The 23,883-nt window shown below is 53.4% G+C and overlaps 8 protein-coding genes across 8 annotated transcripts; 5 read left to right on the forward strand and 3 right to left on the reverse strand.

Annotated features, from left to right (window-relative positions):
• Window positions 1–243: 243 nt before the first annotated feature.
• On the forward strand, window positions 244–3,974 carry J4E93_008419 (uncharacterized protein; the record flags this gene model as incomplete). Its single annotated transcript, XM_049346318.1, has 5 exons — window positions 244–249; window positions 998–1,005; window positions 1,404–1,410; window positions 1,569–3,413; window positions 3,462–3,974. 5 exons carry the CDS (start codon window positions 244–246, stop codon window positions 3,972–3,974), a joined length of 2,379 nt encoding a protein of 792 aa, XP_049196719.1.
• A 5,880-nt stretch (window positions 3,975–9,854) lies between these two features.
• Window positions 9,855–12,020, forward strand: J4E93_008420 (uncharacterized protein; the record flags this gene model as incomplete). Its single annotated transcript, XM_049346319.1, has 1 exon — window positions 9,855–12,020. One exon carries the CDS (start codon window positions 9,855–9,857, stop codon window positions 12,018–12,020), a length of 2,166 nt encoding a protein of 721 aa, XP_049196720.1.
• A 2,576-nt stretch (window positions 12,021–14,596) lies between these two features.
• On the reverse strand, window positions 14,597–15,559 carry J4E93_008421 (uncharacterized protein; the record flags this gene model as incomplete). The annotated part of the gene is made up of 2 exons (XM_049346320.1): window positions 14,597–15,481; window positions 15,533–15,559. 2 exons carry the CDS (start codon window positions 15,557–15,559, stop codon window positions 14,597–14,599), a joined length of 912 nt encoding a protein of 303 aa, XP_049196721.1.
• A 370-nt stretch (window positions 15,560–15,929) lies between these two features.
• On the forward strand, window positions 15,930–16,678 carry J4E93_008422 (uncharacterized protein; the record flags this gene model as incomplete). Its single annotated transcript, XM_049346321.1, has 2 exons — window positions 15,930–15,936; window positions 15,978–16,678. The coding sequence occupies 2 exons, from the start codon at window positions 15,930–15,932 to the stop codon at window positions 16,676–16,678; spliced, it is 708 nt and encodes a 235-aa protein (XP_049196722.1).
• Window positions 16,679–16,834: 156 nt separating this feature from the next.
• On the reverse strand, window positions 16,835–17,710 carry J4E93_008423 (uncharacterized protein; the record flags this gene model as incomplete). The annotated part of the gene is made up of 1 exon (XM_049346322.1): window positions 16,835–17,710. The coding sequence occupies one exon, from the start codon at window positions 17,708–17,710 to the stop codon at window positions 16,835–16,837; it is 876 nt and encodes a 291-aa protein (XP_049196723.1).
• A 1,250-nt stretch (window positions 17,711–18,960) lies between these two features.
• Window positions 18,961–19,311, forward strand: J4E93_008424 (uncharacterized protein; the record flags this gene model as incomplete). The annotated part of the gene is made up of 2 exons (XM_049346323.1): window positions 18,961–18,964; window positions 19,103–19,311. 2 exons carry the CDS (start codon window positions 18,961–18,963, stop codon window positions 19,309–19,311), a joined length of 213 nt encoding a protein of 70 aa, XP_049196724.1.
• Window positions 19,312–19,415: 104 nt separating this feature from the next.
• Window positions 19,416–20,414, forward strand: J4E93_008425 (uncharacterized protein; the record flags this gene model as incomplete). The annotated part of the gene is made up of 2 exons (XM_049346324.1): window positions 19,416–19,419; window positions 19,762–20,414. The coding sequence occupies 2 exons, from the start codon at window positions 19,416–19,418 to the stop codon at window positions 20,412–20,414; spliced, it is 657 nt and encodes a 218-aa protein (XP_049196725.1).
• A 227-nt stretch (window positions 20,415–20,641) lies between these two features.
• On the reverse strand, window positions 20,642–21,868 carry J4E93_008426 (uncharacterized protein; the record flags this gene model as incomplete). Its single annotated transcript, XM_049346325.1, has 1 exon — window positions 20,642–21,868. One exon carries the CDS (start codon window positions 21,866–21,868, stop codon window positions 20,642–20,644), a length of 1,227 nt encoding a protein of 408 aa, XP_049196726.1.
• Between the last annotated feature and the right edge of the window lie 2,015 nt (window positions 21,869–23,883).

Below are 23,883 nucleotides of genomic sequence, written 5' to 3' on the forward strand. Positions count from 1 at the left end.
TGATCAGCGTGATGGCTGTTGTCGACGGCTGGTAGAAAAAAGTTCAAGGCCCGGAGTTAGCGTCGGACCGCACGCGCTAGGGCTGCAGGGATGTGCGGGCCAGCTGGAAGAGTGGGACTTGTGCAGTCGGTCAGTGACATGTGTACAGCCATGGCCGGCGTCGTCGCATTCAGTATTGCTCGTCGAACATGATTCTACAGACATCGCGACCCTGTCCAGAGCCAAAGGCATATTCTTAGCACCATGGTGGTACGTCGAGGGTGCTGTCCTCCCTCTCCCCTGGCGCCGAAGCAACGTCATCTTCAACAACGGTAGCTTACAGGACCTACAGACCCCCCCTGAGAGCGAAAAGGCCAAGCGCTACATACAGCAGCTGGACGAGGCACGATGCGCCGGGCGATGGGCCGACGTGCCTGAGCTGTGTCGCAAGGTCGAGAAGCATGCGCCGCACCGACGATGTCAGCAAACCTCTCTGTTTGGTCTTTCTGAGGGCTAACGGCGACCCAAGGCCTCACCCTCACAGCGCGCTCCGACGCCCAGATAGCCGCACACAGCACCAAGAGGCCCTCGACCGCCTCCTCTGCCGCCTCCACCACCGGCCTGTCACAGATCATACCCTCGCTGCTCGCAACAATCGAAGAAGATGGCACGCAGGGTCAAGACGCCTTCCAGGCCAACGTCTGCCTCGGCTGGGCCCACTACGTGCTGGACGAGCCGGGACTGGCAGTGGCGCGGCTTCCACAGGACTTTGGGGCAGTCGCGACCCAGCTGTCGGGCGAAGCAGGCACCTTGAGCGGCTGGTCTCGCGTGTGTCTGGTCAAGGGCACATATCTCAAGGGTACAGCTTTACTGTGTGACCTCATTCTGGCCCGGGAACTGACGTGATCCAGGTTCCGCGCTCGAAAAGACAGGTGCGATTGGTGAGGCAGCCACGATCTACTCGTCAATAATACCCTGGCTGTCCACGACGACCACGCCGAACACCGAATCGGCCCAGTTCAAGATGTGGGGAGAACAGTCTCTCGTCCGTCTCTGTCAGCTGTCCGACCAGTCCATGGGCCTCAGCGAGCGAATCAACGCGTCCGAGGCTCTGCGCACCTACCGCTACTGGGCAAAGTTCTGGGATGCAACTTCTAAGAACGCCGCATCAGACGTGGGCAACTCAGCACGGTATCGAAGACTAGCATGGAAGGCCTACTACGACTCGCTATCAACAATCCTCCGCTATGACCTCGCCTACGAACCCGATTCCACGCCCATCATACAAGAGAAGCCAACGCCTACCGCCCAGTCAGACGCTCGATTACGGCAGCGGGCGGAGCTGAAACGCGTCGAGGCTGTCTACGAGAACCTGTTGATACGAGAGACACACTTTCCCAAAGCCAGCGAGACCAATCATGAAGTCGAAACGTGGGTGGAATCTGTCATGGACAACTGGCGCCTCCTCTGCGGTCCTACCTGGAGCGACGATGATCTAGGCGAAGGAGGGAAAGAGGGTGTTGCGCGGGGCGTGCTTGATGTAAGTTGTTCGTCAACCCCGAGAAGATCCAATTACTAATATCATCTAGATCCTCTATCGAGCAGCCACCAAGACGTACCACTCGACCCAGATCCTGCGCAACCTCTTCGTTGTCCACGCATCTCTAGCCGAGCCTGAGCTGGCATACAAAGCCTACGATTCCTATGTCGAGATCATCACGCGGAACAAGGATCGATCGGAAAAGTCAGGCGAACTCGAGGCTGGCATTGACGACGACAGCACGGTGTTGAGGACTTCTGCCGAGGCCATCAGGATGCTCTGTAGATGGGGATCTAGGCATGACGCCGAAAAGGCTCTCGAGATTGCTCACAGTATCGAGCACTGGTTGGAGCAGGCAGATCACCTTCGCTCAACGTCTGATACCCGCTCAATTGCTTCGAGCACATCGTTCGTCGAACCCACGGCCCTAGCTGCCGCCTATTGTGCCATTGGCATCAGTCAAGCACACTGGGCACGGCTCACTTACGAAGTTGAGGCACGGGCCACGATCCAGACCAAAGCTGTGCAGTACCTCAGGAAGTCGCTTTCACCTAATCTCGGCGACGAACATAATGTGGAAGCTCTGTACGCCCTCGCTTTGGTTCTCGCGGAAACAAGGGACATTCCCGGTGCCATCAAAATCGCCAAGCGTGCACTTTCTCCAGCAACAAAGGGCACGACGGTCAGTGTAGACGGAGTTCTGTCGGATGGCATCACCACCGAATATGGACGCGAACGCAAGTTGATACCCGTGTGGCATCTTCTTGCCCTGCTTTTGACATCACGGTCTGAGTTTACCGCTGCTGAGAAGGCATGCGAGGCGGCTTTCGAACAGTTCGGCGATCCTGCTATCCTGTTCGGCCGTGACTCGGGCGCATTCCGAAGCGAACACCTCCAAGAGGCTGCCGGTCAAGAGCCTATTGAATCTGGCATTGTCGATCGTATGGAACGTTTCGAAAAGAGCAACATACTGCAGATCAAGATGACGCAGCTGTCTCTTCTTGAGATCACCGATGGTGCCACCGCTGCGGTTGACGGATGTGACGAGCTCCTTGCACTGTACGGTCGACTGTTCGGCGATCCGGCAGCTGACAAAGTCAAGACTCCACCCGAACCTGCGTCGCTGGCGCCTCCAAAGACCGCCTCGGGCACACGAGGTAGTATCTTCCGTGGACGAGGGTCAGTCAGAACGACTCAGCAAGAAAATGTTGATCGAAGTAAATCTGTGGTCAGCTCCAAGACAGCTACGACACAACCGGAAGTGCCTCCTGCGATTCAAGTCACTGATGACAATGGCGCAGCTCCTACTAACGGTCATCATCGACACCATCTGTTCCACCACCACAAGCAGGATGATGGTCAGGCCGGCAAAGACACCGTTCCAGAGGTACCACCGCTTCCAGAACACGTTCCAAACAGCACTCGTGCACGCAGTAATACTGCAAACTCCAAATCGCCTCGACGCATTTCCAATCCCAGCTCTCCAGGAAAGTCAATAGAAAAGGGTGACACACCACTTCCACCCGTCGCCCATAACCTAGATCACTCCTCTCCGCCTTTGGGTCACGACGACCAACCACCCAGACAGGATACTCGCTTGCCTTCGCGCCTGCCACATGCTGACTACATACCCGCGGATCCCCACTTTTCCAAGATCCAAGAGCGTCGTCAGAAAGTCTCGTTGCTGGTTAGCATATGGATCTTCATTTCTGGATTATATGCAAGAGCGCACATGTTCCAGGATGCTAGGGAGGCTGTTGCCGAAGCATTGAAGCTGGTCGAAACATTTGAAGCAGAGGTGTCATTGGAACACTCAACAGCCAAGGCGCTCGCTGACAAAGGGTGGGGTGGCGGTAAGAGTGTGGAGGAGCTGTGGGCGGACGTGTTTGCTGCTGTAAGTCTCCCAATATCTTCGATGTTACTTCTACTGACATTGCTACAGCGCGCAGAACAGCTTGTAGCCCAGTCGATGAAGCATGAAGCTCGTGCAGACTTCGAGCGCGCTCTACAACATTTCCCAGACCACCCCGAGGCCATCGTTGGCCTATCGAACATCCTTTTGGATATCTACAGCGAGGTCATACCGTTGGAGCCTGCCAACACCGACACCATCTCCCCTCCGCTACAGTCATCGGCCTCCTCAATTCATACAAAGACGTCGACATCGAAGACACAATACCTAACCTCTCACACACCGTCAGTAGAGAATCAGCTCTCGTCACCCACGCTCACTCGCCTTGCGGCCCGTGATCGCGCATTCGGTCTACTGTCCACACTTACCAAGCTTGGTGCCGGCTGGGACTATTCGGAAGCGTGGTACGCGATGGCTAGGGCCTACGAGGAGAGCGAGCAAATCGACAAGACGAAAGAGGTGCTCTGGTGGTGTGTAGAATTGGAAGATACGCACCCTGTGCGTAGCTGGAAGGTAGTCACAACCGGCGGCTTTGTACTATGATTGAGATTGCAATAATCGTACGTAGATTGGGTTGTCCGTATACCCATCCTAATCATGCAAGTTTGGATCTCGTTTAGAACCATACATCCAGCAATCTCTCCACACAGACTGGACCATTAAAGCAACCACCTCCCCACCATCCCATCCTGCCCGTGCACCTCAAACCAAACCCCCCACGCCCAACCCCCCATAATAAACAACCCCCCTCCCCCTCATCCTCGCACTCTTCACCCCCTTAAGCACACTCTTATGCACCACAACCTCCCTCATCCCCCACCCCTCCAGCCCCGCAGGCCACCCCGCCAACACCCCACCCCCCCCGTCCAAAAACCGTACTTTGATACTCAAACACACCGTCGTCGCGCGGCGGCACGTAAACGCCCAACACGCATGACACACCATGCGTTGCAGTAACCAAGATAGGTTTGTGAAACCAGGCCGGACGCGAGCCAGGTAAGGATGACGCGGGAAGAATATCCTGTAGCAGATACTGCGGGGGAGGGATGTGGTTGCTGTGATGGGGCCGCCGGTGAAGGAGACGGGTATGTCGATTATCACGTTTAAAGGGGGGTAGGTGTGCAGGGTTGGTGGGGGGATGCATGTCGCGATGTAGGAAAGGATTCGGAGGATGAATGTTGTCACTGCTTCTAAGATGTCTAGATCGGGGTCTGGGGAGGTGGTGAGCGTCCATATCTTGAGTTTCTTGGATAGCTGCGAGGACGTGATGCTGCCGCGTCGGTAGTGTAGGATGGAGGCGGTGGTGTAGTCTCGTCGTAGCGGTTCTAGGCGGTGGAAGAGGAAGGTCCAGAATGTGGGTTGGAAACGGAAGGAGTCGTGTAGGTTTATTACGCCGAGGAGGTGGTCTGCGTGGATTGTTATCGTCGGGGCTGTGGACTTGATGGTGGAGAGGTGGGGGGTGAGGATGTAGGATGCTTCGGTGCGGATTTGGTGGTTTGTTGCGAGGAGGGAGATGCCGGGGATTGTTGTGGTTACTAGAGTGAGGTGGTGGGGCCCGGATTTTAGGGGGATGGTGTGGTGGCGGGTTATGGGACGGAGGTGAGTGAATATCTTTTGCCGGAGTTCTTTGGGGAGGGAGAGGAGGGGGAAGGGCTTCGGCGGTATGGATGTGGAAGATGGTGAGGGTGTGGGTTTTCCTGGCGAGGGGAGCGAGGGAGGTGGTTCTGTTGAGCCCATGATAAAGCCGGGGAGCGCGGGCTGTAGGAGTTGTTGGTGTGATAGCTGATGTTGCCCAGGTGTGCCTCTGTAGTCTGGTTCGAAGCGAGTGATCATCTGTCCCATTAGAAGAATTCGGAGTTTGTGATGAGTGAGTGAGACAGTGAGATGAAATCATCTTTCACCAGTACAAGCGAGCAGAGGCATTTTCGTTCCACAGTGTTGGTTTCAGGGTCGAGAAGTGGATTCTGGTTACCCACGTGTGTTCCAAACTATAGCATGGCTCTCCGAACGCGGAGATAGGAGACATGACTAGATTTTGTGTCGTGTACGTGCTTTCGAAACTGTATAAGTAGATGCTAAGATATCGTATACTTCTACCTGGATAATTTTCTGTAGATGCGTAGCCGCACCTAATGTGCTCAGGGTCTTTGCTGTAACCAGAACGTGGGGGTCAAAGTGATGTAGGTATGTACGAATGGTTTACGTATCGGTCTCACCTCGATGCTGCTGAAAGAAGTTGAAGTGCTGGTTGATAGGGAGCCTCCGTGGCTTGCTTGCCAAGGACACATGGTCAAGCAGAGGTTGAGTGTCGTGCTGGACGCTCAACACGCCTCCATGGTTGACGCATGCATTCTTTGAAACCAAAGCTACCAATAATGGAGAGCGGAGGAGTGTCAATGTCGTTTTGCGCAGTCGCATACCTGGTGAAGGTGTGGGAGAGGTAGATAGCAAGGCACACGCGACGCATACGCGTCAACGCCACGACCTGACGTCATTGGTCGGAGCGAAGACACCCGGACGAGCTACCTTGGACACAAACCTTCGCGTCCTTCACCGCCGGCACCACTCATCTCAACACACTATGGCATCTTCCTTACTCATCGTTGAGACTCAAATGAAGACACTTCACTTCGCTCCACCGTAGTAATGTTTTCGACGTTGGCTCGCTCATTCTCGCGTTGATCGCGTCCCAGTGCGACTTCCACGACTATGAGGCGCGATGGCAGTGCCTGCTCATACTCCCCAGCTCTTGCCTACAGCGACGGCTGACATGGCAAGCATGAATGATGCAAAGGCTGTCGCACAGAGCGTGGATGTCATCTGCAGCCCGGACTTGTCTGTTTACGCATCAGACCGAAACATTCCATCAATCCATCTCACCGCCGCCATCGATAACGCATCAGGATTGTTACGAGACTATCAGCACGAACCATTATTCTCCGCGGTATTGTTACTACTGCAGCACGAACCATTATCCTCCGCGGTATTGTTACTACTGCAGCACGAACCATTATCCTCCGCGGTATTGTTACTACTGCAGCACTCCACATGAAGGCCGCTTTCCTGCTTCGTGTGCTTCCGGCCACGTCGCTCCTCGTCAATGCGAACGCGGATTCGATCGATCACCAGCAGCGGGGAGATTCACTTGAAGCTTTCATCAAAGCTCAACAGGAAATCTCGCTGCAAGGGATGCTGGACAACATCGTCGATGGCATGGTAGTTGCCAGTCGGTCAGATCCAAATTGTACATGCCTCGAAGCCACTATGATCGACTGAAAGCTAACGATAAAGACTTGTATACGTGAACCAGGACCGCTGCATTGACCTTCAAAATTCTCATCGAACGCCTATCCGTGACAGACAAGCCAAAGATTTCGGATCACATAGACGATTATGTGAAATCCCAAGACAGGCTACGGTTAATGTCAAACCCTTCTGGTCGTCACTGGTCTGGAGGTCTTGGTGAGCCCAAATTCTATCCAAACGGCACTGCTTTCACGGGTGCGTGGAATCGCCCTCAACAAGATGGTCCCGCACTTCGTGCCACAGCTTTGATCATATACGCCAAGCATCTGCTTGCAGCCGAAGAAGGGACCAAATACCCCTCGTTCTATCTGAGTAGAGTCAATTTCCAGATTTGGCCGATCATCATGGATGATCTCAGACACATTGCACGGTACTGGAACCATACCAGCTTCGATCTGTGGGAAGAAACAAACGGCTCATCCTCCTTTACCCTTTCAGCATCCCATCGCGCTCTGAAGGCATGGCTCTGGCAAAGACATTGGATCGACGCTGCGACGGCTGTGCTTCCGCCGCACCACAAATACTGTGTTTCATGGAGACGTTCTGGGGTACCAACTACATGCACGCGAATTTCAACGACAAAGGTCAACCAAGCGACATTGACGCAAGCACTATCCTGTCTTCTGTTCACACGTACGATCCTCAGGCCAAGTGCACAGACAGTACCTTTCAGCCATGCTCCTCCAGAGCTCTAGCCAATCATAAAACAGTAACTGACGCCTTCCGCCCGTTATACGGCATCAACAGTGGCATTGCGCAAAACCGGGGGGTTGCGGTCGGAAGATATCCTGAGGATGATGATCACGGTGGTAACCCATGGTTCCTGACCACACTCGCGGCAGCAGAACAGCTGTATTTAGCTCTAAATCAGTGGCTGGATCAAGGAGAACTGACTGTCGATGAAACCTCGCTACCCTTCTTTCGAGACCTATTACCGGGGATCAGTGTCGGTACTTATGGCTATGGTCCCACCGCACGAGACAGGAACAACTTCATGGCGATCATCTCCTTCATAGTCGACTATGCTGATAGCTATATGGCTGTCGTACGAAAATACACTCCCCCAGATGGACGACTCCCAGCTCAATTCGACAGAAACAATGGCCAGACAATTTACCCATCCGATTTCACATGGTCACACGCTGCGTTTTACACAGCTGCAAATCGTCGCTTGAGTGTAAAAGGGCCCAGCTGGGGTGAGCCGCAGAACAACGCCTTCGAGTTGTCGCAATGTTACTGTCACGCCCGTGTGACTTTCCATGTTCGCTCGGACCCCAACAACTTGTTATACGTTGTTGGTGATGTCCCAGAGCTCGGCAATGGAGAGACGAAGGACGCCAGAATGTTAACGCGAGAGCTTAGCCTTGCATCCATTGCATCCAAATCCGCGAACTACTCTGCGCAGATCGACGTACCCGCGTTGACATGGATAGAGTATCATTACTACATACGGAATAGTGGCGATCCTGAGGAAGAAGAGTGGAACGAGTATCGGTATATCAAAACCGGCGATTGTGGAAGCAACGTTGACACGTCTCTTGATACTTTCTTCTACTAGTTAGTCTCCTCTTTTGAGTTTACTCTTTCTCAGACAGCATTCACGCTGATGAGGATTCGCTTTTGGCTTGGAACATGGTATCGCATCGTTGGGTTCATTTCGTTCTTCATTCCTACCTTGAGTCACTCCTAGTTGCTCAGCTTACAATACATACATGTCATTCTCATCAAGATGTTGGTCTAAAGTCCTTCTCATGCTTTTGCCCTTTCAAATCAACGCGGCTGAGCAACATTCCTCTCTACTGATACATACACCGTCTTTAGTAAAGGTTCTGCGACACCCTACATCTTATTTCATTTGTGCTACACCCTTAAGCTGATCGGTTAACATGGCGATACCAGAACGCAGGAGCGAATCAGAGTATCTTGTCTGCGCCTTGTGTCAGCCTCGTTCAAAAAGCTACTACGCGGCACAAACGTACCATGACCTGCTAAACGCAGTCTTGCGGAACCCAAGCCTCGATCCATTCTTCATACTCAAGACCCACGTGCTCGACAAGGTACCCAGATGGACCACGCGATGAAAACCACCGTCTCGAATTAGACGCAAACCCCGGAGGTACCAGACATACCCTGAATTGGACGTCGCAAGGCTGAGCTCGCCAAAGCTCTTTGGCGTCTTCCTCGAATCGAAGCAAAGAAGCAACGTCTTGTGTGCGCTGCAGCGACTGCAACGATGTTTTACACGCTGCATCAAGCGCAATGTCGATCGCCCTGGTATCAGGACGCATCTGCGACAAGCACCAGCCAGCTTGACGCGCCCAGTCGGTTATGATGGAGCTATCTGGACCCAAAGCTGAACATTCAGGCTTTGCGGTGACGCAGGTGGATCCTGTCTTCCGCGCGTTTAGAAACCACGCCTGATATTCCAGAGCCGCCTGCAGTGGTCCACCTTTTTGCGCGATGGCTTCCAAGTCTCCACAGGGCACGATCATCTTAGGACTCAGTTGTGACATCTTGGAAGCTTCGCCAGCTACTCGGGTACTGTTGCGCTTCTCCGCCGTATGCGCAATGACTGTTGTAGCTTCTTCTCGGATGATTCTGGAGACAAGGCGTACGGTGGTGGGATACCAGATGCTAACGAGCTTGACTTTCGTATTTTTCATCCACAGACGTTCACTCTCATTGTCCGTTTCGATGGTGATCTTGTTGTGCGCTATACAGATCGGTAATAACTCGTATACCATGAGTCTAATCTCAGCGGGTAGATCGAGGAAGCGGAAGTCCATGGGTGCGGGCGCTGAAGGATGGCTCATGGTGGGTGTCGTGTTGGTAATTTGGGGGTGAACTCGGTTTTGAGCAACTGAAAAATTTGACTAGTGTGACTTTTGCGACTGGATGAAAAATAGTGAAAGTGAAAGACCCCGACCTGATCTATACTCTTCAGTTTTGGCTTGTTCTGTTGTCGATATATCGACAACGGCCAGGACTGACTCGCGTGCACGTGCCTCTGGCGCCATCGCCGAGTCAGCGAACACTGAGCTCAACCCCGCGACTTCATTCGTCACACCTCAACACAGCACACAACATCACCCTCAAGCATGAGCGGGCCAGACGCATATGAACAGCACCGACAGTCTCGCACGTGATGACGGAGACCGCGACCGCGACCAAGCCTGCAATGAATGCCGCCGACGGAAAGCGCGATGTGACAAGACGCTCCCAGAATGCGGACCCTGCAAGAGAAACCGGAGACACTGTCTCTACGAACGGCACAGTAGAACCCCATTGACGCGCAAATATCTCACCCAAGTTGAAGAGCAGCTTCGCCGATCACAAGCTCAACTCGCCCGCGCAGAACAACGCGTCCAAGCAGCCGAAGCGCGTGTGCGACAGCTCGAGACCGCCCAGGGCGACGACGCGCCATCTCCCCACGAAGATGCTGCCAACACAAGAGGCACAGTCGACGAACCGCCCATTGAGGTCTCGCTTGAAGGGCCGCCTTCTGGACCAGCCGACTTTAGTTGGGATGAACAATCCCAAGAAAGTGGTCCCGCCGAGACGGACGCCGCGAGCACACATACACATACTTCTCCCGGGGAAGACGAGCGCGTCGTCGATGGCATGGCTTCGCTCACCGTGGATGAGAGCGAGGCAGGCTATCTAGGCGTTGCGTCAGGTGCAGCCATGTTGCGACTGCTCCTTCCCGACGCCCAGCAGTCTTCGCGGAAAGCGCCACCCACGTCCAGCTTCGGCACAACTACACCGGACAATGGGCACTGGCTGTACACAGATCTATGGGATAGCCTTGATCTAGGAGCCGTCGACCTCGATGCCGCTATCAACGGTTACTTCGGCCTCTACCACATCTCGTATCCTATCGTAGAGGAACACACCTTCCGTGCTCAGTACGCCCAGGTCATTCCTCGCCCCAACGGCCGTAGCTGGCATGCGCTCGCTTTTATGATCGCTGCGATAGGCCATTTCACAACGGCTACAGGCCCGGCCGACACAGACAGGAGGTTGTTCATGGCTGCCAAGTCCAATTTGTCGATTGAGAGCTTGGAGGTTGGCAACATCACCCTTGTCCAAACACTCACACTCATGTCCAACTATCTGCAGAAACGGAACAAGCCAAACAGTGGGTACAACTATCTTGGCCTTGCCCTTCACATGGCCATTGGATTAGGACTACACAAGGAGTTCAATCATTGGGACATCACCCCACTCAACATGGAGATCCGCCGGCGCGTATGGTGGTCCATGTTTGTTTTCAACATTGGCGCAGCTGTCACATTCGGTCGCCCTCTGGCCTGGCCCAACAAGAATGTTGAAGTCCACCTGCCCTTGAACATTCCCGACAGAGCTTTGACTAATTTGTCACGCACTGCTCCGAGCGAGGCGGACCATGTCACAACGTTCAGTGCCGTCATCGTGCAGTCCAAATTTCACATTCTAACGAATGACATATACACGAAGGTCATATCGATGCCCTTTCCAGCCGCTACGGAGTTGATTCGTCTCGATGATACCGTGATAGACAGATGGCAGTCATCAGTGCCCGATTGGTATCGCCGTGGAGCGACCCTGCCCGCTCAATTCGCGACCAGCCATGCCATCATGTGGTGGCGGCTGAGCAACTTCAGGATTATCATGTATCGACCGTATGTCATTCGCCATGTACTACAAGCTAGATCGCAAGACATGGGCGATACAGTACCGGCATCAGTGCAGGAAGCGTATGCCAGATGTCTTCGTGAAGCTGAGATGAGCATTGATGCCATCAGTACGTTTTGGGCTAGCTCTCCGCCCATGCGGATGACTGCATGGTACGCATTGTACTTCTTGTTCCAGGCTTCGCTCATACCCTGCGTGTGCTTGCGTAACGAACCTACTTCACCTTCCTCGGGAAGTTGGCGTGCGCAAATCCGGCGGACAATGCACACTGTGCAGCTACTGTCATCAATCAACCCAAGTGCTCGGGACTGCCTGAATGTACTTCAACGTCTCTGTGGTCCATTCCTGCAACCTGAGATTCCTGGACAGGATGCACATGTGCTTGCGACTCCCGCTGGCGACCTATTGGAACATGCTACCGAGGAGTCTCCACAGACACAGATCAACAACGTGTACAGCATGATGTGGCCGAATGCCAATGATGCTGAGGCTGATGTACTGATGCAGGGTGGACTCTGGTCTGACTTCCTTCCGGACTTCGATGATTCAAGACAGCCACGACCGAGTGGACCCAATACTTATTCTGAGTCACAATTTGCATGGGGTTGAGGCACGGTTTCGTCTCTACCAAGACATCTCGCAAATCTATTGGTTACAACAACCTAGTCAACACACCCTGGCTACCTCGATATGTTGCTTGTCGAACTTTTCTTCCTTTTCCACGAGATTTGCATCAGGCGACGCCCCAGGGCCATCAAAGATCTCAGCAATCTCCTCCAAGCTCCGACCCTTCGTCTCTGGGAAGAAGAAGTACGTGACCCCAAGGAAGACCACCAGCAAACAGCAGAAGACTATATAGTACCTCCAACCCAAGTTCTCCATGCCGACCGGATTGACGAACGCTTGGATGACCAAAGAAACATAGATGGAGAGCAGTTCGCAGCTGATACCCTTCGATCGGAGACTGTAGGTAAAGATCTCAGTCGGATAGCTCATCAAAAGCGGCGTGTATGCGATGTCGTAGTGGAAATAGAAAACGAAGAGGCACACCACCACGACATATCCTGCCGCCTTGTTGTTATCCTCGTTATTGACAGCCGAGCATGCTGTCCAGACAATATAGGAGATTAGCATGCCGACTCCACTCCAGAGGAAAAGAGCTCGTCGTCCCAGTCGGTCAACCAAGAGAGCCGCGCTTACAGCTGCGGCAAAGTTGAAGATTTGCAGCAGACCATTGATGAGCGTCTGCATGAATGGATCCGTTATGCCGATTGAGTTTAACACCAGGGTGAGATAGTATGAAACGACACCTATACCGTTCCACTGTGCAAATCCACCGACACACACTGCGAGGAAGAGCCGCTTTCGATTGCCAGGAGTGGCAACAAGCGCACTCCATTGAACCGATTTCGCTGCACTCTCTTGTCGGATGGCGTAAACGATCTCACTCATTTCTCGGGTAACTAGCGGGCTATGCTCGTCACCACCCGAATGGTATCGGGCAAGGATTTTTCGTGCTTCATCTTGCCGCTCTTTGGCTACGAGCCATCTGAAAGCCGTGTTAGCGCTGGTGTAGCTCTCTTCAGGACTCAGAATCCATACCTTGGGGATTCAGGCAAGGTCCAAAAGAATGCAAGCTGCACTAGTGGATATCCAGCCTGCAAGATCGTCGGTATCCTCCAGCTCCAATTCCCCGAGTGGTCCTGAGTCCCAAACGTTGTCCACGCAGCCAAGATAGCACCGAGGTAGTACATGGTCCAGAAAGCACTTGTGTACTTGCCTCGATGCGTCGGATAGGCCAGCTCGGCGATCAACATCGGGGAGGGTTGGACGACGAACATGCCGGCAGCGCCCACGACAGCTCGTGAGACAACGAATTGCGCCAATGTTGTTGCTGTTGCTTGTATGATAGTCGCAATGATCACACCGATGAGACCACTGAACAATACTATGCGCCGGCCGTAGCGATCAGAGAGCACCCCAACGAACGGCAGCACGACTACGGAGCCGGCAGATTGTGCCGCATTGACGAGACCAAGAAGCGCTCCGGTGGGGTGGCCAAAGTATTCTTGCCATTGCGGGAGCGACTGAAGACCATTCATCAACGAGCCTGTTGATTGTCAGCGACGTTCATTTGTATTCAACGCCGTGGCGAAGCTAAACTTACCATCATATCCTGCCACGGCTGAGGACAGTAGAGGTACCAATAAGATCAGGTTCAAGCGTCGCAGGTGCGGGATCTGGAACCAGTACTTGTTGGTCTGAGGCAGCACATCCGCTATGGCATGACCAACGATATCGGCGTCTTTCATGGTTGCAATCGCGATGACAGTGGAAACAGTAGTCGGGAGAAGTCTTGCGATCAATCAGTAAGAAAGCTTCAAATATCGGTCAACATCTCGGATATATATACGGTCTTGCATGACCCGGCTACGGGGTATGCCCACAGCCGGCACATGGCTTTGTTACCCCAGGTTCTGAGCGCTGGTTCATGCTAGTGGAATGCGGGTTGCAGCGACGATCGGGATGGAATGGGGTGATGCGCGAGTCATGTCGGGTGGACGGTCGACTGTCACCCCAACGCTAACTGCGTCATATGAGCCTAGCCCGGGGAATCTCGTTACGGGGCACAGTCGACCATCGGGTGCCTGACACTCCAGACTCGTCTTTGCATCCCGCCGCGCCTGCATTTGCTTGATGGACGGCACTCTGTCCGCCTTTCGGCTCATGGCGCTATTCAAGTCCCGCGTGGTCACGCGATATCCCGATACCGAAGAGATGCGCAACTATACTCCGCGCACCTGAACCTGTTTTGAGCGCATGGTTCAGTGGCTGTATGACAGACACAAGATTGCTACTCAATATTGGCACATCAGGATTCCATCATCGCAAAGTGGGAATATGGCATGCAGCATCTCGATTCCATTCACGCCCATCTCTATTGCACACCCTCTATGATGACCTTGAAAACGCCCTCCTGAGCAGCTTTTACCAGCTCGAAAGCTTTCTCGGCATCCTCGAACTTGAATCTGTTCGTAATGAGCTTCTTCACATCCACCTTGCCTGAGGCCACCAGGTCTATCGCATTGGGGTAGCAGCCAACCGAATAGCGGATAGAACCCTTGATGGTCAACGCACGGATACAAGCCGTCGTGATGGGGAAAACGACATTCTAGCGTTTCTAATTAGTGACTGAATTGCGAGATGCGATTGAAAGGCAGACTTACTTCCTTGCCCATACCTGCCTGGACGTAGGTGCCGCCCTTCTTCGCCACGTTGATGCCGGCCTGTATACACGGTTCAGCACCTGTGCATTCCAAGACGATATCTGCACCCTCGCCTAGGTTGAATTGCTCTTTAATGGCCGCAGCAATACTCTCCGAATGGGCGACGGGGTCAACCCCTTCCTCTGCCCTTGGAGGCAAGAATACGCCATCTGCCGCATATGCTTTGGCAAAATCCAGTCTTGCCTGGGAGATGTCGACAGCAATGACTTTCTTCACGCCTGAAGCTTTTGCGACTGCCTGCGACAGTACACCGATGGGTCCTGCGCCAAAGACGACTACCGTCTGGTTCGCGCGCAACTCCGCAACCTTGCAGATCTGGACTGCGACGGAGACAGGCTCGACCATTGCTGCTTCTTCCATGTTCATATGGTCGGGGATCTTGTAACAGTAATCACTGGCAACAGTGTAATACTTTGCAAGTGTTCCATCCCAAGGTGGCGTGGCCGCGAAGATGGTATCGTTGCAAAGATTGTACGAGCCAGATCGGCAGTAGTCGCATCGCCTGCAAGGCACACCAGGTTCAATGGCAACGCGATCACCCACTTTGAGGTTTTTGACGGCTGAGCCAACCTCTACGACTGTCCCAGAACTCTCATGCCCAAGGATGATGGGGCTGTTCAGGACAAAGTCGCCGATGCGGCCGCGCTGCCAGTAGTGCACATCGCTGCCGCAAATTCCTGTTTGCGCAACGTGTACGCGGACTTCATGCTGGTCGCGTAGCTGAGGCACTTCGCGGTCCTCGAATGCGACATCCTTGATGGCACGAAGGACGAAGGCCGGGTTCTGAAGAACAGGTCAGTTTCTGACTGGGAAAGCGCACTACAACGATCTCACCTTCTCAGTGGTGGTTACGGAAGACATGTTGTTTTCTAGATCGACTGCAGCGCCTCGTTGAGTTCGAGAGCTCCATCTTGTATGCCCGTGACCAGTGTACCTGAACACAGGTCGGGTGTGACGAAGCGCAAGTGCGGGGATCGTGGGGTCAAGGGCAACCGTCGACCTGCGCGGGGTGTATCCCCGGTCCACTAAACGACACCATCCCCACTCACATGATGTAGGCATGTTTGCAGAGCAGGTATACCCACTCCGATAATAATCATCCGATAAATCGAAATCGCCATGGCGCGCCGATTCGGTTGCGGTCCTTTTCTCTCATCGCATCCTTCCCACTTTCCATCTTGACTTCCATCGCGCACCATGCCTCTCGCACAACCCTCCAATCCCGACGAACATGTCACGTCCCAATTCTCACTCAAAGGCAAAACCGCAGCCGTAACAGGCGGCGTCCGCGGCATCGGTCTAGCAGCCTCCAAAGCCCTCGCAGAAGCCGGCGCCAACGTCGCCATCCTGTACTCCAGCACCAAAGACGCCGACGCCATCGCTGCGTCCATCGCCTCCGCAACAGGCGTACGAGTGCAAGCCTACAAAGCCTCCGTCGAGAACAAAGAAGAAATAACCCGCGTAATCAACACCATCGCAAAAGACTTCGGCGGTCTCGACATCGTCGTCGCAAACGCCGGCATCGCAACACACCACCCCGCCGAAGACTACACCGAAGACCAATGGCGCCACACCATGGCCGTAAACCTCGACGGCGCATTCTACACCGCGCAAGCCGCAGGCGTAATCTTCAAGCAGCAAGGTCACGGCAACCTCATCTTCACCGCTAGCGTCTCCGCCATCCTCGTCAACGTTCCGCAGAAACAGGCTGCGTACAACGCGTCGAAAGCGGGTGTTGTGCAGTTAGCCCGCTGCTTGAGTGTCGAGTGGGTGGAGTTTGCGCGCGTTAATTGTATTTCTCCGGGGTTTATTGCGACGGATATGCTGGATGTGCATCCGAAGGAGTGGAGGGAGAAGTGGATGGGTATGGTGCCTGCGGGGAGGTTGTGTGAGACGGGGGAGTTGAAGGGCGCGTATGTGTTTTTGGCGAGTGGGGCGAGTAGTTATATGAGTAAGTCTTCTTCTCTCTTTGCTATGTGAATATCAGGTTGCTGACATGCTCAAATAGCTGGGGCGAATTTAGTTATTGATGGGGGGTATACACTGCCGTAGCTCGTCGTGAAGGCGAGCATCATAGAGAGGTTGAATCAATTTTTGAGTCTGCCATTACGAGATGTATTACCAAAGACAGCCCAACTACACGTCATCAGCCTCATCCTCGCCATCGCTCTCCCATACTTTGTTCCAAATCTTTTCGATATCTTTCCCCTCGATAATCTTCCTCGTGTGAGCATCGACCCAAGACATACGCTCGTCAGCCGTAAGCCTACGGTAAGCCGGCCAACTGATCTCTTCACAAGCGGCGTAGATATAGATACCAAGCTCGAACTCCTTGCTCGAATGAAAAGCTTGCTGTCCTGTGTGAGTCTCATCCTCGTGTGAGGCAATACGCGCAATACCATACGCATGTCTCGCAAGGTAGTCTTCTCTCTGAGCAAACCAGTCTGTCGCGTCAAACCCAAACTGTTCTTGCGTAAAGTCAGCATAGTAATGTTCGCGGTTGGCGGTAGTGATTGCGAATACGGAATGGAGAACATCGTCATTGTGGTCTGGGTCGGAACTGACATGGATTTTAGTATGTCGGGATGGATAGATGATGACCCATTCTGCTGTCGCTCCTATGGGTCGAAGCGCTTCTTGGATCCATGATAAGAAACAGAATGCACTCCTGTCGCATTGGTCGAGCTTCATAAGGGCTGTCTGCAGATCGTCAGGCACGCTTGATGGGAATGCCGTACGGCCTTTTGCGGTAGTCGGGTCTCCGTTTGGGTCTGTTGCGATGTTGACGTAGTAGTGCGTGACGTCGCCTTTCTGAGCAGTAAAGAAGTTCTTCACGCAATCGTGTTCAACATTCTCTAGAACGGTCATCCATATCTGTCTGAAGGGCTCTATGATCGCTTTGATCTGGTCATGGTCTTTCAGAGTGGTTGGTTTGGTGTTAGCAGTTGTGCTCGCGGGTGTCAGCCCTACAGCTTTGAGTGCCTTGCCCAAGGACTTTAGGCCCGACTTCATGGGTAACGATTTGCTGCGTGGGCGTTGAGGCATTTTTTGTTCCAGTTGCGGTTCTGACGAGTACCGACCGCTTCTCTTGGGAGGGGGAAGATCGCTTGGAAATAGGACATGGCCATCACGGGTGAATTGGCACTCATAATGAAGCTGTGTGAGTATAACCTACATTGTGCATTCATGAAGCTCCAAAGGCCTTGTTCAAGGTAGATGAGGCTTGTTCAACATCCACCCCGTTGCCAAAAGAAGCCAACTCATTGAGGGAGCGGCTCCTTTCTGAACGGCGGAGTGTGTATACAGGCGGTTGGGGGACATGACATGAGGTATCAGTAGACCCAACATAGTGCAATGATGTACTGGAGAGAAAGCGGTGAAATCTGCGTCAAGGAACGATCATTGTCGGCAGGATACGTTGACGAAGTCGAATGGTATCGCGGGGTGGGGAAGGTCCGGCCCGTGCGGACTTAGCGCGGGGTTAGCGTGCACCCTGAATCTCCTTGTCGGCCCTCTTTCTTCATCCTCAACACCACACTTCCCATTCCTGCCAAGAGCAAACGACGAAAGCCGCGACACCATCAGTACACAAGTATCCGCTTCGCGAACGCAGCATCCTCTTCTGCCTGCACAGCCACAATCGCGTCTGCACGGCTTGATTGGCAAACGATGCACGAGACCCACTCATGATGCACGTTGCGGTCAGGCCACAGCTGTAAAGCCACTCACACACAGCCACGGGGCGCAAATTGGGGCGCCTACATGGCTCTACGCAACCTCCCCTGCCTTGGCGGTCGTCTACGCAGCTGCTCATGATCAGCGTGTAACCCGATGAAATACGTGGTTATCCCAATCTGGCAATCTTATGTGAACAGTCACCGCCTCCAAGCCGGTACTCGGCACAGCATCATAGGGAATTCATGGGCATACGGTAAGACTCAAGAGTGGCCATGGCTCTCTACCAGCCCCATGGAGTTGCACAAGTGGTGGATCTGGACCACGCAATGCTTGTTGGCTTGGCAAATGGGTCACTGTGACTTCAACCGTCACCGTGGGGCTGCCGGTATCCGGCCGACGATCCTGCATAAAGCCCTCAGCTTTCTCCTCACACTGTGGAGTTCTTATCAACCTCTCTCTTCGTCTCACACATTTCAGCACTTCCTCCCGTTATCCAGCTCTTTACATCAAGTCGGCTACCACGCAAACACCATCCAAAATGACTTTCTACCACACTGCTGAGGACATTCGCATCGAGGACAACCATGTGTTGAAGGCTCGTCTCCAGACCGCCGAAGGCGAGTGGAATGACGCTGAGATCGACCTCAACACCTGCATCGGCAACGACAACGGTAAGAATCACATTCATCCTCGATACTTTGTTGGTATCGATACTGATCTGATCAGGCAACTTCCACTGGGATGGAGAGGGCTTTGCCAACTCTGCCGAGAACATCGAGTTCGCACTTGAGGGAGATGGCGACGTCCCCGTCCTCCGTGCCACCCTCTTCGACGCTGATGGCAACCCTGAGACTCGTGACATCAACTTGGGCGAGCGCATTGTCAACAACGATGGCAACTTCCACTACGGTATGCAGCAACCATCAGGCCGGTGAAGCTCATCGCTAACCCGTTCATCAGAGTAAGGGATTTGCCTGGTCAGCCTTGTATAGGTCACCGGTATCGACAACCTGTGCTATGAGACACTTCAAAGGAGGACATGGGTTATGAGTGCATCGGAAAACTCCCCAATGACATGAAATGACATAACAACTTCAACTGCACCTATTCTCTCAGCTACCTCGTGATGGCTATGTTTCCAACGATGAATTACTGTGGTACTTTTCTTCCATTTCCCATTCAGTTCTATTTACTCACAGGGTAGGCGATGTACGTATTCAGCCATTCACTGGTACTATCTTTCAACTTCCCCAAATATCTCTACACATCCCGTGACCTTGCGTCGCGTTGTTGCCTAGTAGGTTGGACTCCACTATCAAGGCTGAACAAAGTTCCGAAGGTGAGTTCTAGTTCTTAGGTCACTAGACAACGACTCGATCGCACAGAACATCTGCTGCTCAGCAACTACTCGTACACGCATCGCCTATCAAAGCTCACCATGGCCGAATCGACGTCTCTCGCATCATGGAAACTCCATAACAGGTTCGTCGACATCGTTCGCAGCGACGTCAGTCCAATCCTGGACTTCATCCCCTCATACAATACCCTCGAGTTTGACTACAACAAGACCGAAAGCACCGTCGCACTACGCATGGGCGAATACGGCGACAGCGAAATCCTAGCACATTCCAACGGCTCCGTATCCAAGCGCGTAGTCCGCGACTCCAAGATCCGCAAAGCAGGTACTGTCTTGGAAGTCAACAGGCCAATGAGTGGCCAGTTCAAAGCCATCGCGCCGTTTGGCTGGAGCGAGACTATGCAGCAGGGCATTACCACGCCGATGAGCGCGCCGGCACATGCGCTTGTGCTGATGTACATGCACATCTGGGTTCTTAAGACAAACAAGGAAGATGTTGAGTTGCCTATACCGAGGTATCAAAGTTTGTACGATGCACTAGTTTTGATTCGAAACGCGTTAGATACGGAGGTAATGTTGCCGGTTGGGCAGCGCAGGGTTCCTGCGGAGGTGTTGGCCGCCTATCAGAATGGTGCTGTTGATGATCAGCCAGTCGAGAAGGAAGAGCTTCAGAAAGATTAAAACTTGATTTGATTTCATAGGGCCAATGCCTTTGTACTTCAGGACTTCGTTATACGCCCCTTGCTATCCAAATGCGCAAAAATGAAACTGACGACTTGGTATCAATTTATCCTCAGCAGATGCTGCACCGTGTACTCTGATAGTACTTGCGCCCCTCCCGAGCCCAGGCATACACATGCGTACAAAAGAAACAGTTGATGGAAAGGAAAGACAAACAAAGGAAACATTTACAGAGACGCGGTCTTCTTCTCACTGATCGACTTGACTTCAGTCTCAGTGATAGCTTCGTAAGGAACAGTGCGGACTGCGTCGGCCATAGCCGGTGTGTCCTTCCAGCGGAGCTCAGGCGAGTCCAAGAGCGCCATCCTGTTCTCAGCCTTCATGCGGTCGGCGGTAATTCTTTGCGGGTAGTTGCGCATGAACATGTTGGTGAAGTGCTTGCCGTAGTGGATGCCCTCGGTAGGCTCCTGACCGGCCTGGAAACCTGGAAGGGGCTTCATGACGGCAGAGAAGTTGGGCTCGTGGAAGTAGGCGAAAGCAAAGCGCTCGCGGGTGTTGAGGCCGACCTTGTGGGGTGTTGAGGGCAGGAAAGAGTTGGTGATGTATTGCATCATGTCACCCGGGAAGACGGTGAAGACGTCAGGGGTGGGTGGGACGTAGACCCAACCATCAGTGTCCTCGTGCTTGCCAGCTGCGGTGGTCTTCCAGTTGGCGTACTCCTCGCCCTCGATCGGGGGACGGATGAAGAGGCCACCTACGGCATCCTGGGCGGCGATGACAAGCAGACCGTAGTCAGTGTGTGAGCCGATACCACGACCAGCCTTGCCTTTGCCGTTGGTCTTATCGGTCTGGGGGAAGCGCAGAACACGCATGTGGTGCCAGCCATCTTGCGTGTACCTGGTTAGGGCATTGCCGTCCTCCAACCCAAGACCCCAGGCGATGAGTGACAGCATCTTCTCGCCGCTCTCGCCGAGGTAGTCCATGTAGGCTTGCATGATAGTCTTCATCTGAGTGAATGGCCATGGGTTAGGGCCGTGGCACGGCCACTTCTGCTGAACACGGGAATCAGTGAGTGCGAGCTCTTTGGTCACAGTGAAGATCTCGCTGTAGTCGGCGATGTTGTCTGTGATCTCCTCTCCCGAAGCGATATAGCCAGCGAAAGACTGGTCATCCAAGCAAGCTGCCTTTTGCTTGTAGTCGAGGCCGAAGAACTTCTTGCTGCACAGGAACGCCGCATCGGCGAGCTTGCGGTTGATGGGGTCCATGGAGATCTGGAGGATACCGTCTCTCTTCCAGGCGTCAATCATGCTCTTGCCAAGCGCCTTGTCTGCTGCACTTCCACTGAGAGTCTCAGGGAGCTCGAATGTCTGGAGATTGCCGACAACGGCCTTGTGACCAGGTGGCATAGCGCCCATAGGGTGGTTGTTGTATTGGGTAGCCTTGTAGTCGGCCATGGTTGCCAATCTCCTGACTGAGCTAGACTCGAAGCGATTCGAGGCCCGGCAAAGGGCGCGCATCTTAGCTGGCCTACTCATAATGGTGCGAGTAGACATCCTCGTGGTGTTGCGATGTATGTTGTGACAGGAAGGAGAAGTCGAAATGACAGAACAGAGTGAGGAGTGGAGATTGTATGACTGGAAAAAGGTCTTTGAGATTGATGCTTTGTAACTGTATCTTTCCCTTGGGCTTATATACACATGTCGACTGGCATGGCTCTAGCCCCGGAGACCAGCGGCAGCTGTGAGTGAGTTTACTATTCTGCATGAGCGGACGCTTGAGTTGGTCTTCCCAAAGTAACTCCGGACGGTGAAACTGCATTGTAGAATGTGTGCTCGGCTTAGAGACCACCGGAGGGTCTGGACTACGTTGCGGATGATTGTCCCGGCTCCCTAGAGTCACGTACGTCGTTCCCCGGGGTCGGATCACGACCTGTTCTTCACCATCCTCTGCTTATTATTCGTTGCAAGGCTGCCAGAAGGCCTTTGCGTACCTTGTTTCGCATGTGTGATCGGGCCTTGTTCGAGAGACGTTGCTCCCAGATGAGGCAAACGCATTGACCAGGTAAGCTGGGAAGGGGTTAGATGCGCCGTTTGAGATGCGGCTGTTGTATGACGAGCGATACGTCGCGACGAAGATGAGGCTGGGATGCTTACATTTGGCCGACGTCGCCCAGGTAGGACCGGGCGCGTGGGACTTGGTAGCACCATATTTAGCGAACCTTATCTTGGCGTGCGCCACGCATTCACGTGGCATCCAACGGCCGCGCCCAATGTTTGTCCATGGTCGATCCCAGCCTGAGGTAGCACACATCGCAAAGGTTGTTTTCGCAGCTTTCGCATTCGTATTTTTTAGGCAGTGTTCTGCCGTAAACCTTGTGTCTGACATCTTCGAGGCTTTCTCAGAATGAAATGTCCCGACTCGATTCGGAAATAGCGCACGGCCTCGTGTGCACCCTGTGCGGGCCTGACAAGCTTCACTGACAGCCCGGCGAGTCCCTACAGATTCCCCTCTCATCTTGCAGGAAATCGTTGATGAGGGATCGAGAAATTCGATCGTCAATGCGGACATTATCGCAATTGGTTCGCTTTCACCTAGGGATCGTCGCGGACGTTTCGTATCTACCTAGATAGGTACCTTAAGAAGGTATCAGTGTCATAGATGCTTCAATTTCGACTGAGAAAAGGCTACCTGCAACAGAACGAGATGATGTAACACAGCCCCAAGAGCAAACTCAGGATGAATTGGTCGGGCCGCGTTCGCAGCGTAGCAACTCGGCCTCATACTCGGATGATGACAGAACGTCGAAACGCTGGATACTAATCCAATGCCTGCAGCGCCACACGGCCTTGGAAGTGTCTAGATGGTAGAAGCCGGCTTACATAGTATTTCCGGTTGCAACGGCGGTTGTGGTTTCCACCACTCTTCGACGAATGCAACGGCTCGGAACTGCTGACTTCCCTACCTACCGCTTCCGGTCTGCTGAAAGTATGCGCAATTCGGCGACACTCGAAACTGATATCGTGGTCCATAGGTCGAGACTCTCGGCGTCAGCTGAACACGTGCCGTTGCCTTCTACCGCGAACAAGGTACGCGGAAAGACCTCCGCATCTCCGCGTTCGCGGTTCTTAGAATAGGACGTTGAAAATTATCCTACCAGATCAGAATCTTGGCAATGCCTTCGCAGGGGTCGCGGGTGAGAACCCACCGACGTTGGGGCAATTGTACACGTGGGAAGTGATGATGAGGTGGCGGAGTTAAGCAGAAGAGAGGGGAGGAAAGGACGATGTCAGATGAGATGGTTGAACTTTAATGCGAAACCAAGGAATTTTGTCGACAAGAACGCATGAAACGAGTCGACCTGATAATTGAACAGCAATGTCCACTGCCATTGCGAGTAAGGTATAAGACAAGAGCTGCAGAGAATATATTGCGACAGCTAAGGAGGAAGAAGAATATCTACAAGAATGTA

Source organism: Alternaria ventricosa, assembly GCF_023758065.1.
Source record: "Alternaria ventricosa strain BMP 2768 chromosome Unknown scaffold_16, whole genome shotgun sequence".
NCBI lineage: Eukaryota > Fungi > Ascomycota > Dothideomycetes > Pleosporales > Pleosporaceae > Alternaria > Alternaria ventricosa.